The 17,995-nt window shown below is 42.8% G+C and overlaps 1 protein-coding gene across 1 annotated transcript in view; it reads right to left on the reverse strand.

Annotated features, from left to right (window-relative positions):
- The window catches only part of svep1 (sushi, von Willebrand factor type A, EGF and pentraxin domain containing 1), a 133,696-nt gene that overhangs the window by 26,998 nt on the left and 88,703 nt on the right, over window positions 1–17,995 (reverse strand). The window contains exons 8-24 of the mRNA XM_072376281.1: window positions 15,384–15,502; window positions 15,181–15,310; window positions 14,387–14,494; window positions 8,810–8,941; window positions 7,076–7,267; window positions 6,869–6,990; window positions 6,696–6,801; window positions 6,416–6,619; window positions 6,082–6,315; window positions 5,790–5,951; window positions 5,548–5,709; window positions 5,000–5,161; window positions 3,044–3,132; window positions 2,815–2,911; window positions 2,468–2,581; window positions 702–815; window positions 200–401 (exon numbers count right to left, since the gene is read on the reverse strand). Coding sequence (XP_072232382.1) covers window positions 200–401; window positions 702–815; window positions 2,468–2,581; window positions 2,815–2,911; window positions 3,044–3,132; window positions 5,000–5,161; window positions 5,548–5,709; window positions 5,790–5,951; window positions 6,082–6,315; window positions 6,416–6,619; window positions 6,696–6,801; window positions 6,869–6,990; window positions 7,076–7,267; window positions 8,810–8,941; window positions 14,387–14,494; window positions 15,181–15,310; window positions 15,384–15,502 — 2,449 coding nt within the window. The remainder of the gene's footprint in view (window positions 1–199; window positions 402–701; window positions 816–2,467; window positions 2,582–2,814; window positions 2,912–3,043; window positions 3,133–4,999; window positions 5,162–5,547; window positions 5,710–5,789; window positions 5,952–6,081; window positions 6,316–6,415; window positions 6,620–6,695; window positions 6,802–6,868; window positions 6,991–7,075; window positions 7,268–8,809; window positions 8,942–14,386; window positions 14,495–15,180; window positions 15,311–15,383; window positions 15,503–17,995) is intronic.

Below are 17,995 nucleotides of genomic sequence, written 5' to 3' on the forward strand. Positions count from 1 at the left end.
GCCAGGGATCAGCAACAGCTCCGCATTTTCTTACAAAGTCATCTTTGAAATACGTTCACGGTAACATGAAAGCATAAATCAGCCCACTGTGAGTGAAAAATACTGCAGAGAACTGACATTATTGTATAAATAGGACTCATATGATGTCTCAGATGCACCAAGCTGTGTCTTTACATCGTAATATTTCTGTTTTTTTTACCTGAAACTGTTCACAGCATCCAGGCACGAGCCTCCATTCAGACAGGGAGCGCTGTAACACTCATCTACGTCGATCTCACAGCGATCCCCTGAGAATCCAACAGCACAGTTACAGCTGTAACCGCCTGTCAGGTCCTCGCAGACGCCTCCGTTCACACAGGGGCCGGATAAGCACTCGTCGATTTCCAGTTCACAACGAGATCCTGTTAAAACACGACAATCACGTTGGAGATTATCCCTGTAGGTCACATATGTCAAAGTCCGGTCCTCGAGGGCCGCTGTCCTGCAGGTTTGAGACGTTTCCCTGCTTCAACACACCTGATTCAGATTAAATGAAGCTCTTCGAAAGATTAAGTTCTGCACAAGTCTGCTAATGATGCATTGATCTGATTCAGTTGTGTTGAAGCAGGGAAACATCTAAAACCTGCCGGACAGCGGCCCTCGAGGACCGGAGTTTGACATCCCTGCTGTAGGTAATTAGTTTAACTGTCCTGTTATCTAACCTGTGAAGCCGGAGGCACAGCTGCAGGCGAACTTGTTAACTTCGTCAACACAGACGCCTTCATTCAGGCAGGGGGAGGAGATGCACTCATTTACCTCCGCCTCACACAGAGAGCCTGAGAAAGTACAGAGAAATGACCTTTTTAAAAGTCTATTAACTCAGGTAAGTGTCATTCGCAGGAGAGACATACAACATACAATCCAACTAATCGGTTTTAATGTAGCATAATCATAAACACGGGACTAAATTACTGAAAAACAGGATCAAATCTTCAAGGATGCTTTTCTAATTTCCTTAAAATAAGTTGAAAACTTCTTCGTGGGATCAAATCAGATAGTTTCGGCTGCTGTTGCAACATGTTCCAAGTCAAAGGGGCAGAGAAGAAGATTATAGTGACCAAATTATCACGGTTAACGATATTATCGCGGTATTCTTAACTGCTGTACAAATGTCCAAAAAACACAAACAATTAAATAATTTCATGAAATCTTGTGATTCTCTTATCATAATAAAACATTTGAAGCCAAAATCTTATCAAAATGAAACTTTGAAACATTAAAGGGACAAACAACTGGCACAGAAAGAGCTTATTTTGTCATTTGTAAACAAAATTTGTTTACATATTTTGTTCATACATAAGAAGTGTGTGTGAGAGAGGAGTGAATTAAATCAACACAGCATTTTATTTTATTATTTTAAGTATTTATTAAGTATTCTATTTTAAATTCACGTTTTTAACTCGTTATTATAAATATCACCGTATGTTCTTCCGAACGTTAATGAATATGTTTACATTAATTTACGCAACATCAGTGAAGCTCAGTGGAGCTAACAGTAGACTGGCTGCCTTCAGTCGCATTTCATTTGGAGACACTTAGCTACACAGCTGCTAACACGGCTAGTAGCTGCTAACACGGCTGGTAGCTGCTAACATGGCTAGTAGCTGCTAACATGGCTGGTAGCTGCTAACATGGCTAGTAGCTGCTAATACGGCTAGTAGCTGCTAACATGGCTAGTAGCTGCTAACACGGCTAGTAGGTGCTAACACGTCTAGTAGCTGCTAACACGGCTAGTAGGTGCTAACATGGCTGGTAGCTGCTAACACGGCTAGTAGTGGCTAACACGGCTAGTAGGTGCTAACACGGCTAGTAGGTGCTAACATGGCTGGTAGCTGCTAACACGGCTAGTAGCGGCTAACACAGCTAGTAGCTGCTAACATGGCTAGTAGCTGCTAAGCGTCTCAAAACGAAAACTGCTGGAAGCTTGGGAGACTTGGATGAGGCTGTTATTGCATGTCCCGATAATCCACTGCGAAATTAGATTAATTTAAACATAAACGGTAATCATTACCGTGTAAAATTCACCACGCTTTACCGTAATACCCGTATGATAACGTCACCATCATCAATAAGAGGTAAAAAGGTGGCAGCAACACACCATTAACTGGCATTGAATAAAAAAAAAAGTTTTATTCCTGTTTTAGTTTCATATTCTTTCAAATATGTTGTAAGGTGGCCTTAAAAGAGCCTGTCATCAATTGCGATGCCTAGATTTTTAAAGGGGCGCCTATAAAATGCACATTGCAGATGATCAAAGAGCACAGATATTCAACATTTGTGTCATCGGCATACAGACGAAGTTAACAAAGACTGGAAAAATAATAGGTCCTAAAACTGAACCCTGGGGCACTCCTTTGGTGATGTTTGGATAACTAGAGGAGAGACTCCTGACTGTCGATCCTTCCGTCCTCCATCGTGTCTATCTTACCTAAAAAGCCAGGCTTGCACTGACACTGGAAGTCTCCCATCCCATCCTTACACAAGCCTTCATTCTGGCATGGAGCAGAGTCACACTCATTTATGTCAATCTCACACTTGGCACCTGAGGGAGAAACATCAGAGGCTGAATTTAATGCTCATAACAAAGCGACACACAACACCGATGTGGTGAAGATGAACGTCTGAAGCCAGAAATGAAAGCACAAAAACACCGGTGTTACGGTAGTTATAGGAAACACAAATGACAACAACCGATGATCATTTTCACAAGCTCAGAAGCCCAATTTCTTCCCTACAGATGCATATAGATGACAGATGGATCAATAGATGTTTTACCTGTGAATCCAGGTGCACAGGTGCAGACATACCCCGCTCCAACCTCCTCACACGTCCCCTTATTCTGACATGGATTCAGGAAGCACTCGTGGAAAACCTGCAGGAACAGCAACCAAAACCTCACTTTGTGCAGTAAAATCCACTCGTAAATTTCTATGTTTTGGCTGTAAACGATGATTAAATGAAAAAACATTAAAAATGAAGTAGGTTTCGGAAAGCTGAGACTTACCTGACTACTGGCTTGGTAGTCCTCACTGACCTCCACCTCTGGAGCAGCAGTAACACTCTCCTCCTTTGGAAGGAAGCTGGAGCCAAAACCTGACAGCGACACCCAAAGAAAATACAGAAAATGTCAGCAAAGTCGAGTTTTCCTTTTGCCACCAGACTGGCAGACGAAGGCAGGCCAGCTGAGCAAAAAACCTGCATTTGTATTCACTGCTGGCAGTTGGTTCTGACCGCTGTTCATTCCCACACTTCGGGAATGAAGCTTTTCATTCCCATTTCGCTCCAGGGCAATAAAAGCCATATTTCCATTTCCCCAGATCCCAAACAGTAATCCAGTTTCCAACTGGAATGAGCTGTCAGAGAACCCATCAGACACCACACAAGTGGAGCAACGGCGACACAAAAACAGGTTCTTTCCTGCTCCGCTGACTCGACCTCACATGTCCTGCAGAGATTTAACATCAAGTACCAACTCATTATTACAGCAGGACTAGTCAAATATAACACTTTAAGGGTCTTTTAAGAGCAAACGTGGTTTTTTTTAACCACTTGTGTCATTTTATTCCTTTAAATACATTTATTAAATACCAACATTTAAAACTGTTCATATGAACACACCCATAGTAAACTCTCTTTTAATATATGTTCTAAATGCACCTTAAAGGGATATTTTTAATACTTTTAACCAACACAGGAGCAGATAAATATGCCTACTTTATGCTAATGCATGTTATATTTCTTCTTGCAACCATTAAAAATCTCAGGGCGGCCTAATTTAGGCGAGATCTCTGCACCGGCCGTTTGTTTTGCTACCAAGTGATATTCAAGCCTCGACATATTCGACACAATTCACATCGAAAGAATGGCAGATACCTTTGGTGTTGTCCAGAGAACCGTCTGGCAGGGTTTGGAAGATGAACAAGTTGCCTTTTATTGATCAATCTTAGCTTGTCATCCTTGTTATAGACACCTGGTGCCATGTTTGTATACTTTAAATCCTGATAAAACAGTCCTAAATCAGGCTCGTCGTGATGTTCCAGACACACAAGAGTTGTGCCTCCGATCATTTTCTCCACCCGCAAAATTAAAGTCAGGGTCATAGAGGGGCTGTAGCTAATCCCAGCTGCTATCAGGCTGGAGGAGTCCTCGAGGTTTTAGACGTTTCCCTGCTTCAAAGCACCTGATTCAAAGTGATGCCTTTGTGCAGAATTTTACCATCTTTTGAAGGGAGCCATTTAATCTAAAATGTTTAACCTCTGAAATGTCTTTTATTTCGTAGTCAGAATTTGTCAAAGGCAGATAAATGAAGGTTTTAGTGGACAATGTCAAACATTCAGGTTGTTTTCGAGCAATAAAAAGGAATCTGAGGTCAGAACCACCTGTGAAACCCCTTGAAACTTAGATTAAAGAGCCACTGCTTTATGATCCTTCTTGACAACTCTGTTCGTCTCAGTCCAGATTTCTCTCATCCGCGGTTCCAAGATGGCGGAACAAGCCTTCAGGTTCGACCTTCAGGAATCATTTAATCATTTAAACTCCTAACCTGAATTTACTCGAACTCGAACCTTGTTCTTCATAAACTTTGTCATTTATATTTATGCTGATTTACCAGGTTTCTTCCTGCACTGAAGTTTGAATGGAATTTCCTAATTTTTAAGTCTCTAAAAGCAATAAAAAGCATCTGCTAAATGTAAAATGTAAGTGTCTTAATGGGTATTTTTAATATAAGTACACAGAAATCGAATTGTTAGGAAATTGTAAATGTGCCTCCTTCCATCACATTTATTCAGACGTGTTTGATTTCTTGTAACAAATCCTCCGCATTTCAGGAAAGTTAGAATGTTTTTGTACTATTTCACAGTATAAAAGAAACAAATAGACAAAGAAAAGCCCGATCTGCTCTGCAGGGTTCAAGCATTTAAGATGAAAAGTAAACGAATCCGTAGCCAGGAGCACTTACTGGAGCAGTGCTGTATGGTGGTCGCTCCAGTAATAGTGGTGGTGCCATAAAAAGGACAGGAGAGGCAGTAAGAGCGGCCATGTTCAGGCTGGTAGTAATCTCTGGGGCAAGGATAGCAAGGAACCAGGCCGGTGCGGGAGAAGTGACCCGCCGTGCAGGGGACTGTGGAGCAGCCGAAAAAAGAGAGGAAACAGAAATGAATGAGTATAAAGGAGCTGATGAGGCGCCAACATCACCCCCAAAATATTGGAAAACATGCCGAGGCGCCAAGCCCGCAGTTTAAAAGGTAGAAGTTATTCATTAATTTAACTGGAAAAACTTGTATCTAAAGTTTCCAAACCTACTTTAAAGGAAAAAGAGTATTTTTTCAAACAGGAATTTGTTATTTTTGAACATACTAATAGAAGCATTTTTGCTTGGAGGCTCGGTTTTCTTTCCAAACGGCCTTCTGAATAACTCAAATATAATTAGGGCTTGTCAAATTTGACACATTTTAAGTGGATAGGACATTAAAGCCGTTTACTTTGAACTGTCAAACTACACATCACCTCCACACTCTGCCTCGTCCACCGCTCCTCTGGTGACTGTGGAGGTCTCGTCAGGACAGAGCAGACACTCTCTGGCTCCAAAACCAGGCTGAAAGTGCCCCAGAGGGCACGACTCACAGATCTCCAAGCCATTCAGAGAGTGACTGCCTGGTTTACACTGCCCTGCAGACACAGACCGGTCACATCGACAGGATTAAGTCTTATTAATACATTAATACATTAGAGAACACGATGAAACCCACCTTTGCACTCGGCGACGCTGCGGGAGTGCAGGTAGGCTGTGGAGGTTCCTTCAGGGCAGGATTTGCACTCCAGCTGGCCTTCCTGGTCCTGGTAGGAACCCAGCCAGCAGCTCTCACATTCATTATATTCCAGAGAGAAGTACGTTCCCACCGGACATTGGACTGCGAGAGCAATTACAGTTAGGGATTTCCTGGGAAAAATTAATCTTGTGGAGCATCTTTACATGATGGATTCACTCTAAGGAAATAAACCCTGAGATTTAATGAATTTAATCCACCTCCATCCACTCACCACACATTCTGCCTTTGAGCACTGAGCCCGGCCGGCAGAACAGAGACGCCTTCTTGCTCTCCAGCGATTTGGGATCAGCTACGATCATCTCCGAGGACACGTGGAAACTGGACAGCGGCTGCTTGGCCAGCGTCCGTTTCAGCCGATTCGTGAGAAGCTCCAGGGTCCGCATGAGCCTTTTCTGATTGGCCACCTCCACTGAGTCATTCCTCGACAGGGGCAGAGGGATGCTTGCTGGGAGAATGGCCAAAGTTTAAAGGACCGAACAGAAGTAACTGATGGAAAATACAAGTGGTTACTCTGCTGAGCAGGCAGAGGGTCCCATTTATTCTACCTGTGATGTTGAAATAGATCTGGATCTTCTGGTCTCTGGTGGGGCCTGTGATCCTTCGGTGCCTCTTGGTGCGTTGGTGAGGTTGCATGCCGCTGTCCCGCTGCCGGCTGGGGAGCTGCCTGCTGCCCGTGGCGAAGCCTGACTCAAAGTAGGCGTAGTCCTGGGCGCCCTGAGGACCCCAGCTGTTGCTCCAACCTCCCGGTGCTGATGAGCGTGAGGCAAGTTAAGAAGATGCTTCACTTTAAATAGCACGTTTCGTTTAAGAGGATGTAAATCCTACCGATAGAAAATCCGTTTTCATAGTCGTAATTGTATTCCAGACAGTGACCCTGTGACATCACCTCCAGCTTACAGGTGACGTCATCACTGCTGCAGATGTTCGGAAGCTGTGGAGAGGGAGGAAGTCAGCAGTGTGTGTCGGAGTTGATTCAAAGCGTGTGTGCAGTTGCTCACCATCCCTCCCAGTTTGGCGTTGAAGTCCCCGGCAAATGACTTGACCAGGTCTGCGTCGTCACACCGAGACGCTTTAAACAGCATCTCGAAGGGCTTGAACCCGTTGTTTGCGATACGATTCACTGGGAAAGAGGAACAGGGGAATATTGAGCACGGCACAAGTCTTAATGAACAAAGTAACCTGCAATGTCCTCGTGCCGCACTCACATGAGCAGTCAGGTCTGTTTGGAGAGTAGGGCGGCTCCCACACACCGTTGTAGGCGCAGAAGTAGCTGTGCACTGTATCCTGAGTGAAGCTATAGCCCTCTTTGCAGTGGAGGGTACAGTTAACTCCCTCCTCTTCTTCGGAGCAGATGAACTCTCCATTCACAGGGACATATGGCTGGTCACACGTCGTCCCTGGACAACATAAATCCACCATAATAACAACCAGCAGCATACATCCATGTATTAAATCTGAAGCAGAGCAAGTGTAATTCAATCAGATCTGGGCCCAGACAACAATAAACTGTGAGCACAGGCTCCACTGTCTTGCTTCACAGTTGATTCCAAGGGCGTAACCATGGTTTAGACATTGGGGGGGGTCCAAGAAAAACAAAATGGTTGAGTGCATTATCTACAATTCTTTATTTATATATGAAAAATTGGACATTTAGAACATAGTTTAGAGGACTACATTGACTGTAAATTCACATCTAAAGGAATAGTGTAATTTCTCCGAGACAGTGACTGCCCCCCCACTTTGTTTTGGTTGGCTGCTTACTGTTTACTGACCTTAAACACACCTACCAATTACAATTATGCTCTTCCAGTAGTTCTGTAGCAAATCGGACAGCTTCCAATGGAAAACGACCAAATACCCAAAGCATGTTTATGGAAATATTTTAATAAGGACAACTAATGATGTAACAAATTACAGACTTTTCCTTTAACAAAAAATGTTCTGAGGACTTTTAAGTCCAGGTTCATTTCTATTGTGTCAATGTCTCAAAATGTGCATTAACAATGAAAAGTCTAATAGTCTAATGTTATTTTTGTTTTAAGTTCTTTTATTTTGAAAGGGGGCGGAAGTTTATTTTGTTGATTCTGTGTTGGATTTCCTGTTCTGGTACAATCTGCTCTGTTGAGCTGCGGCTCCGTCAAAAGTAGAAGTCCAACGTAAAGATAAGGAGAGCCGCTGCTGAGACAGCGCAGCCGTTACCACGGTAACACACGGAAATAAGTTGAAAATAAATAAGACATAACAAGAGACCGATCCCTTGACAGGGTTCATAAAAGGAGAACATGCATTTTACATATTTTCTTCTGTATATTGGGGGGGACAGGTTGGTATTTTCTCAATATTGGGGGGGACACGACCCCCCCAAAGAATGCGTGGTTACGCCATAGGTTGATTCAGACGTGAATCGTAACAAAATAGCTGGTTTTGTTGTGTATTTGAAGTATTTGTTGGGTTTCGCACCTCAGAGCGAACATGAGTTCAACAAAAGAAAAGATAGAGGATAGAAATAAAGGGAGAAACATAAAGTTTATCCCAAAATTAAACTATTAATGGAGAATAAGTCAAATATTTAAACTGAATAATGACAGACTCCTTCAATAATCCCTTCTGACTACGGAGGGAGTTGTTTTTAGAGGACTACATGTTGGGCTTATTATACTGAAAAGGCACTTTTGGAGATTTATCAGATTGTTTCTACGATGCACAGAATATCTTCCAAATCCTATCCCCAAATACCTTGAATACCATTAATTATATTACATTAAGTACGTTTTTTCATGCCACAACTCACGAATTGGTCTTTTGCCATTAGTTATAAGTAATAAGTTATATATTTGACAGGGTTAGAGGTCAGACTAACTACCTTTTAGGGACAATTTGAGTTAAAATCTCCACATATGTGCGCTGAGAAGGCACAACAAAGGCTGTCAGTACGATACCTTGTACAGTTATGGTGAGGTTGCATGTGCGGCTGTTTCCCGCCGCATCGGTCGCAGTGTACTGGACCAGCGTCTCTCCTACAGGACACAGCGAGCCCGGACTGTGGCTGCTGTTTACTGTGAGGCGACCACCTGGAAAAAGGGAAATAGTAATCCCAGTCACTCTGCAGGTTAGGCTGCAGATCATTCACCGTGTTCTGGCTGCAAAATAGCATCATAAAGTATTAGTATTTCCCCTAAATTGAGTAAAATATTCACACAAAACATGATACATAACAGTAACTGTTCCACTGAGAGCTACGTTTCTCATCTATAACTTCTGGATTATCTTGAGTCAGAAATCCTGCAGAGGGCAGTCTTGGCCTTCCTTGACTTTTCAGGATTAAACGGGAGGTTCTTCACTGAACCACCTTAGTTCAAACAGTCTCTCTTTCTGAATTAGAGAGTGATGGAAAAGGGGAGTGTGCGACGCTGCGGGTCGGGAACAAAGAACAATGAGAACATCTGCAATTGTGAGGCACGAGGATGGCATTAAAAAGGAGGGGAAAAGTGACTGATCGGCCTTTCTCTCGACTCCAGTCCACCTCCATTAACAGTAGCGTCGCCGTGCCAACAGGGCTGACACACGTCTGGCCTGCTGGAGTCTCCCTTTATATTTAGCCGAGCGCGTGCGTCTGTCTGCGTGCGCCGAGGGAGTCATGACTAAATATAGAGCTGGCATCAGGGTGTGGGCCTGGAAAAACAAAACACTGACGTCGAAGCAGCGCTGGACTGACGTTGTGTGCACCCAAAGCAGCCGCAGCAGCCTGTTATTATAGTGCACGTAGGGGTGAGTGTGTGTGTGTGATGGGGTGCACCTCTGCAGGCAGGTGGGGAACGACCAGTTTGGGTTTTTAGTGAGTAGGACGTTAAATTTGGGGCCCTGAGTTTGTAAACTACGACAGTGTCGGGGCTATTTGGGTTCTACGCTCCTGGCTGTGGGCTGGAGGCATGAATAGGTCTGGTTTGTTGTCTGTCATCACTCCGGTTTGGGTACAGTAAGAGAAAGAAAGCAATCCCAGTCTACAGTATTCAGCCTGTCTGGTAAAGTGACCCACATCCACTCTATTGGACGATCGGTCTGAACTGGTCGTCTTTTAACTCCTCTTTTAAATCCTGACAAATGTCTCCGTGACAATCAGTCCAAGGTGCATGAATGAAAGTGATTTATTCAACATCTGCATCCTAATATATATCAAATATAATCATTACTGTGTATCAATCACAGTCAGGAGTTAAAAACAATCCATGCACGGCTACTATTAAGTCACAAAAACACAAGAATTTACCCTTAAAAGCCAAAGTATCTGTGTTCCTTCACTTATAAACAACCTATATGCTTAAATTCTTCATGTCTTTCCAGGTTTGGCAACAAAAACATCAGCAGCCAGCAGTGACTCAGACACGGTTACATGGGTATAGACTCACTTTTCAAGGTAAATCAAACACTTAAGTTGGTGATCCAGGTCACTTTTCAGGTAAATCATCCTCTGAGACTTCTTTCCTTTAACCCCCGGCACGGAGGGGAACATTTTCCAAACTCATTTTACTGCTATAAGCATCTTTTTCCAGGTATCGCTTCTTTTGATAGCGTCTTCCTTCATATATCACAGTCTCCCTAACCTCAGACGGCTGGATGCATAAAAATCTGTGCAGATTTACGACTAAACCAAGTCAGACATCCGCATTTCTTTTTACCTGGTGTTAGAAAAGTGTTTGGATGGTCCCTTTAAGGCTATAGTTTCCAGATAAAAACACTCCTTAGTTTTTGGACATGACAACGAAAAGATCAGCGCAGTTTGGTTGAATGTAAATCTGACTGGATGGAAAAAGGTAGTTGGTGCTTAAGACTATTTTAAGATGCATTTTGGGCCATTTTTGGGGCAAGTCGCACCAGTGTGACTTCGACATATAAGATGGCTGCTGTCGCTCCTCTTTGCTCATTCCTTTAACCTATCGACTCGTTTCTAATAACAAAATGTTCATTAAGACCCTTTTGCTCAGACTACAGTCCCAAATTGATCAAAATAAGATGTCGAATCAGCAGGTGACATTAGTCGAGAAACTAATACCAACATTCCTGAGATGAAGCGTTAAAACCTGAAACATGAGTTAGAAAACTAGCTCTTCAACAGTCTGACGTATCTGATATCTGCCAGCAGAAACAAAATAATCAATAAAACTGAGCAGATTAAACCAAAAAGGAGTCAAATTCAGATTAAACCATGTTGTAAAGGAAGACAAAAGGAGTCAAATTCAGATTAAACCATGTTGTAAAGGAAGACAAAAGGAGTCAAATTCAGATTAAACCATGTTGTAAAGGAAGACAAAAGGAGTCAAATTCAGATTAAACCATGTTGTAAAGGAAGACAAAAGGAGTCAAATTCAGATTAAACCATGTTGTAAAGGAAGACAAAAGGAGTCAAATTCAGATTAAACCATGTTGTAAAGGAAGACAAAAGGAGTCAAATTCAGATTAAACCATGTTGTAAAGGAAGACAAAAGGAGTCAAATTCAGATTAAACCATGTTGTAAAGGAAGACAAAAGGAGTCAAATTCAGATTAAACCATGTTGTAAAGGAGGACAAAAGGAGTCAAATTCAGATTAAACCATGTTGTAAAGGAAGACAAAAGGAGTCAAATTTAGATTAAACCATGTTGTAAAGGAAGACAAAAGGAGTCAAATTCAGATTAAACCATGTTGTAAAGGAAGACAAAAGGAGTCAAATTCAGATTAAACCATGTTGTAAAGGAAGACAAAAGGAGTCAAATTCAGATTAAACCATGTTGTAAAGGAAGACAAAAGGAGTCAAATTCAGATTAAACCATGTTGTAAAGGAAGACAAAAGGAGTCAAATTCAGATTAAACCATGTTGTAAAGGAAGACAAAAGGAGTCAAATTCAGATTAAACCATGTTGTAAAGGAGGACAAAAGGAGTCAAATTCAGATTAAACCATGTTGTAAAGGAAGACAAAAGGAGTCAAATTTAGATTAAACCATGTTGTAAAGGAAGACAAAAGGAGTCAAATTCAGATTAAACCATGTTGTAAAGGAAGACAAAAGGAGTCAAATTCAGATTAAACCATGTTGTAAAGGAAGACAAAAGGAGTCAAATTCAGATTAAACCATGTTGTAAAGGAAGACAAAAGGAGTCAAATTCAGATTAAACCATGTTGTAAAGGAAGACAAAAGGAGTCAAATTCAGATTAAACCATGTTGTAAAGGAAGACAAAAGGAGTCAAACTCAGATTAAACCATGTTGTAAAGGAAGACAAAAGGAGTCAAATTTAGCCGAGTTTAAGCGAATCCGACTCAGCTCATTGGAAGTTACTCTGATTTGTCCAATAATTCGCTGACATGCAGCGTAACACAATAAGGTTGATTTATTCTGAACATCAGGGCTGTTTTTTTTGTAATAAACTGACTATTTATCCAACAGAAATACCAAAGTGCTTGTGTTTAAGGAATGGATAAATATTAAGGGATCAATTAAAGCAAAAAATAGTTTAACTGAGCCGACCGATTACATTTAGTCTCACAAAGCTCTTCATTCTCCTTTGTTCTTTGTTTCATTTATTAGCAAAGCAGTCAAGATGGAAAAGTACACGAAAGTTTCTGTTAATTTCAGTTCTTTTGCTTCTGGTGGAAAAAGTTATTCTGGAGTCCTGAGCTCTGCAAGCAAAAGATCTGTGGAAGAGATAAAAATCAGCCTCATGCACAGCCATTATCCACATCTGCACCTATTTAAAACCTCTAAAATCTAATTAAAATGGATGGTGATAACAAGAAGGATGATAAAATCTGCTGTTATGAATTATGCTTTTTTTTTTTTTTTTTTTTAAAAGGAACAATGAATTAATTGTGCAAAAAGAAGCCAAAATGTTAATAAGAACCACAAGTTGTGTTTTATTTCATGGTAAAATGTACTTAATCTTATATGTCATATTTGTGTGCATTAGATCTTCTTTTTTAAATACCAGCTGATGTTTGGGGGCATAGTTTCTATGATTTATTCATCGAGCTCCAGATCACTGCAAAGCCGAGTCTGATTTTAATCTGGAGTCCTACTGAGAACTGATTATTTACACCTTTATTCACGTGGATGTTTTTAGGGCGTGGAGTGACCCAGACGCCTCGCCTCCGCCCGTCTCTTCTTCAGGCTCCGCCCCTTTTGACGAAATAACTCGATATTACAGCTTAAAGGAGCATCACGCTAACAGCTGGAGATCTCAGACAACGCAGCAAACTGGTGGAAAAGTACTTGACTGGCAATTTTACTCTCAAAAACGTACATTTTTCTCTTCTACAGTTGGACCACGGACAGCTGGTAGGCTCCTGATCCCTTTTAGACACGAGCCATGTGTTCAAGTCGCCCACATTGTTGAAACAGGCTCTCTCTTCATCATTCCTCCGGCTCAACAAACTCTGTCGCTGTTGCTCCATTCTTCTAAGTTTTATTTAAGTTGTTAGTTATTAAAACTGCTGAATATATGGACAATATTTCACCATTGTTTGTTTTTGCAACAGCTGGTACCATTTCTGCACTGATGGTGCATTCAATGGCACACAGAAAATCGGAATTTCTAGCTTCCAACTGGTCGAGCCTCCTTTTTGGGATATACAACATTCGTACAAAGAGTGTTATTAGCTCATTTATTTCTTCAGTTAGGTGAACTCTGTTGCTGATGGTGAGATTTAATGTTAACAGCAAAACAAAAGACTTCCAACTCCTCCCTTCCGAGGTACAGCAAACGAAGCATCATCTGAAGTTGAAGTTAGGCAGAAATAACGAGAAAAGGGATCGAATGACTTTGTAAAATGACATAAGTTTCCCCTGTAAATCTGAACGGCTCAGACACAATGTCAGGTGGTGACTTCATACACCCAAATATATGCTCTTTTCCTCGTATTATATCTCCTTTAATTCATCTTTAGTACAACTGGAGGGCATTTTGCTGTAAATATTTCGGTTTTCGTCTAACATTTTAAACACATTGGCCCAAGAAATCTATACTTTGTAAACAAATTATAAACTAAATGAGTATTGCAGAGGGTGGACAATGATTAACACCAATTCTTACTGTGTAAAAGATCTTATGGTGACTTTGTTATAAGAAAAAAACCATTTAAATCAAGCACCGAGTACTGAAAGTCAAATGCAGTATGAGCTCATGTAATTATACAAAGGACTGTGTGAGATATGGTTGGAATGAGTGCATATTCCCACAAAAGAGCCTTTTTCATAGCAATAACACCTGTGGCTCTCCATCTGTTTTAACATTAACGACATTAGCATACACTGTAGCTGCTTCCTCTGTCCACCAGTTCCATTCTCTCTCAATCTCTGTCTTAAACATGGATGCACAGGTCCGGCATCTCCCTCCTTTATTCACTCACACACACACAGCCCCGTCCTGATCCCATTTTTCCAATCTTTCCTTGGAAAGGATCCATCATCCACTGAGACAGAGGGTGGAGCAGAGTGGAACGGAGCTACAAAAGAATAAAGCATCTACAGAGAGGGGAACCAGACATACCTGAGTTGTCGGAAAACTGCGGCACTTCCCAAACGACCGCCGTCTCCGTGTTTGTGGCCTGGACTGTCGGCGGCGACCTGCACCTGTCAATCACCGGGGGCTCCGTATCTGGAAAAAGAGGTTGTTTTTTTTTAACCGTAGGTGTCTTACTTAACGAATTACGATCAAATCAGCACGTTATTATACTTAATTCTGGTAAACATCCAACGACAGCAGTAGAAAACCCAGTTGGTAGCACTGAGCTACACTCTGATCTGACTTTTTAAGTCAGAGGGCACAAGTTAAACACATGTCTCTAATAAAAAACCACAGCGTTCCACCGCCATAATAACACATGGAAATGTTCACGGCTACCATGCTTGAGGTTTTTCCCCCTGACTGCAGTGATTACTGAGCGGCTGACACGGGACACCCTCATTTTTCACTCCCTACAGCAACACTATTTGGCACCTGCTGGGGCAGACGGACTTCCTTACTGATGACGCTGTCAATGAAATCGCATTTTTTACTCGGAAATAACAGAGAAACCTGCAGGAAGACGGAGTGACAAACAAACAGGTCGGTGGCAAAGAGGATTTAGTCTTACTAAAGGGCTCATTTTATTATTTTAAGAGCACATTTCGAGGGTTTTTCCCTGTATTTATGCACTTTCTGTCCAGTGAGAGATGCAGAATCCTGATTAGTTTTATGTAAAAATCTCTGATTTATCTGATTTGGGAAAAGACCAAAGTAAAATCTTTGCCACCCTCTCTGAGGCCACATAAACTACCCGTTATTTGCTGCCCTGAACTCACCGATGACAGTGACAGTGAAGGAGCAGTTGGCCTGGTTCCCGGAGCGGTCGGTGGCGATGTAGGTGATGGTTTCCTCGCCGATGGGGAACAGCTGCGGCGGACTGTAGACCGGTTTCACCTGCACCATCACCTGCAGGAGAGGTTTTTTCTTACTCGTTTCTCAAGCAAAAACGTCCAAACAATATATTTTTCCGGTTTCCAACCTCTTCTTTGGAGTTGTCACTGGGAGCCGGGATGTTCCAGCTGACGTTAGCGGTGCCGCGCCGCTCGTCTGTTTCTGCAACAATGTCCGTGGGGCACTGGATCGACGGCGGCTCGATATCTAAAGGAGACACAGAGTAAAGGAGAGTCGGATAAGGGGCTTAATTAGCTTCAAGCGATTTAAAACAGAATTTCCATCACAATATGATCTCAGCCTGCTCTTCATCATGTGGGAGCAGCACCGTGATGTCATCTGACCTCTGACCTGTCAATCGTGTCACATCACAAACACATTATTGACTATTATCCAATATAAGACAAAGAAAATCCAGCAGCAACAGACCCTTTATCTCGATGTCAAACCGCAGCAGAACAAACATGAATCTGAAGCACGAAAAACAAAGCTATGAAACTTACCGTTATAATGAATAACTAAGGCTATGGATCAAGGATAAGTTACAAAACAAGATGCACTGCAGGAGAGTCGCTCACTGCAGGCTCGAGGGAACGTGGAACAGGACAAGACGAGACAAATGGCTGGTAATGAGGCTCACAATGAGACAACGCAGGAGACAAGGGAAACGCAGACTATTTAAACACATGAGGGACCGAGGGGAACAGGTGGAAACACTTTGGGAATCAGGGAAGACAATCAGACACGGGAGGAAGGGCAAGATACCTGAAAGGAGAGGAGAAGGTCAGTGACTTTTCAAAATAAAACAGGAAGTGACGAGACATGGAAGGGAAAATAAACCGTGACAGAAGCACGAATGCAGTGTCGTGACCTCTGTGTATGACACATAAACGCTGCTGTCAGCGGTCCCAGAGAAGATCGAAGATAAGGACCAGCTTGCATCCGATAGTAGTTCACTGCACCGATCCCAGTAGATCAATCAACCCACAGTCCACGTTCTACCGAGCAAGTTGAGCTACTTTGTGTGTATATCGAAGATGTTGCGTCTCTGTTTTTAAAGGATTAAATTGCTTAAATCAAACTGTCTCCACCTGAAAGTGCTGCAGGGCGACAGCTCAGCCTCTTTGTGGTTTGACTGGAGGGAAAAACTGTTCCAAAAAATCTCTCAGGACAAGTTCAGAGTTGTGTTACATTTTAACTGCTTACTGGCAAACGGCATCTTTGAGAATAGATCCATGCAACTGGAACTCGGGGTCATCCTGGACTCCACCTCTCTTTTAAGTCACAATCGCACCACCAACTCCGCCTTTTTTCATCTGAAAAACATTTCCTGACTCCGCCCCTCGATCTCTGACTGGACCACTGCAACAGAGTCCTGTTCGGGGTTCCCAGCTAAGACCTGGATGTGCAAAACTCACACCAGGTCCATGCAGCCCCCCCCCATCCACCTCCACTGGCTCCCGGTCAAATGCTGCATCCACTACAAACTCCTCCTTCTCACCTTTAAATCCCTTCACACCGTTGCCCCCCAGAACCTGTCTGACCTTCTCCATCAGCCTACCTCATCCTGGACCCTGCGTTCCTCGGACACAGGTTTGCTCTTCACCCCCCCACACCCTCGGGGAAAGAGCCCCCAGCGTCTGGAACGCTCCCCCTCCAGTTACCTGTCACGTCCCAACTCCAGACGCTCTTAAATCTGCCCTAAAGACTCACCTTTTCACAATTAGCTGCTCATTCAACACTTATAATGTGACCTCGGGTTCCTTTAAAGGTGCCAAATATGTACAAACAGAGCCCCGATTAACTCAAACAGCCCTCCTGTGTGGTCAGGAGAGCTGTTTGAGTTGATCGGGGGCTAATCAGGAGGTCAGGCTGATTAGACAGCAGCTGATGATGCTGGATTTTCATCTAAAACATACTAAGAATGACAAAAAAAGTTTATTTAGCACAACTTTACCACACTTTTGTGCCTGTTCGGTCTCACAGACGTGGGAAGGCGGCGCATTCTTACCCTGATCATAACTCACCTGCACCTTCAGAGCTGAGTCTCCCATCAGGAGACTTCATGCATGTTAGAATTGTTCAAGAAAGCCGCTCTGGATCTGCATCTGGACCTTATGACCCATTCATTTAGGCATCCATCTTTGCTCAATGCTTATGTCATTAATCTTGACGAGGGAAGCATATTTCCCTTTGGGTGTCATCGACATGATGTAAAAGGCCAGAAAAAGCCTGTCACATCCTTTGCTTCCTTAATTTCCTCATAAAGTGGCACATAAATTGCATCCCTGCCTCTTTATCCCTTAAAAACGAACTCTCTCAGTGTTTTAGGATCAGCAAAACTCGTCGTCTCTGTGCCAAACTATAAAAAAACACCTAGAGATGACTCATCCACCTCTCTCTGCGTTACCTCTCCATCTTTATGGCAGCTCTTCCCCTCCTTAAAAACAGCAGTTCCTTCATTAGCAAAACTCTCTGTGAGGAAATGAGGGGATGGAGGACATTGGAGGGAGAGGATGGGGGGAGGCAGAGCTGCTTCGCACCACCTGTTTCACCTGCAAGGCATCTGGAGCGCTGCCGTCCATTATAATCACCTCCAGAGCCCAGTCGGAGGCACCAGAGTTCGGAGTCAGCACCGTTCACAAAGCAGAGAAAAAACAGAGGAGGGGGAGAGGAGGAAAAACCTCCTTCCAAGTTCCC

Source organism: Leuresthes tenuis, unplaced genomic scaffold (assembly GCF_036924035.1).
Source record: "Leuresthes tenuis unplaced genomic scaffold, fLeuTen1.0.hap1 SCAF_22, whole genome shotgun sequence".
Classification (NCBI taxonomy): Eukaryota; Metazoa; Chordata; class Actinopteri; order Atheriniformes; family Atherinopsidae; genus Leuresthes; species Leuresthes tenuis.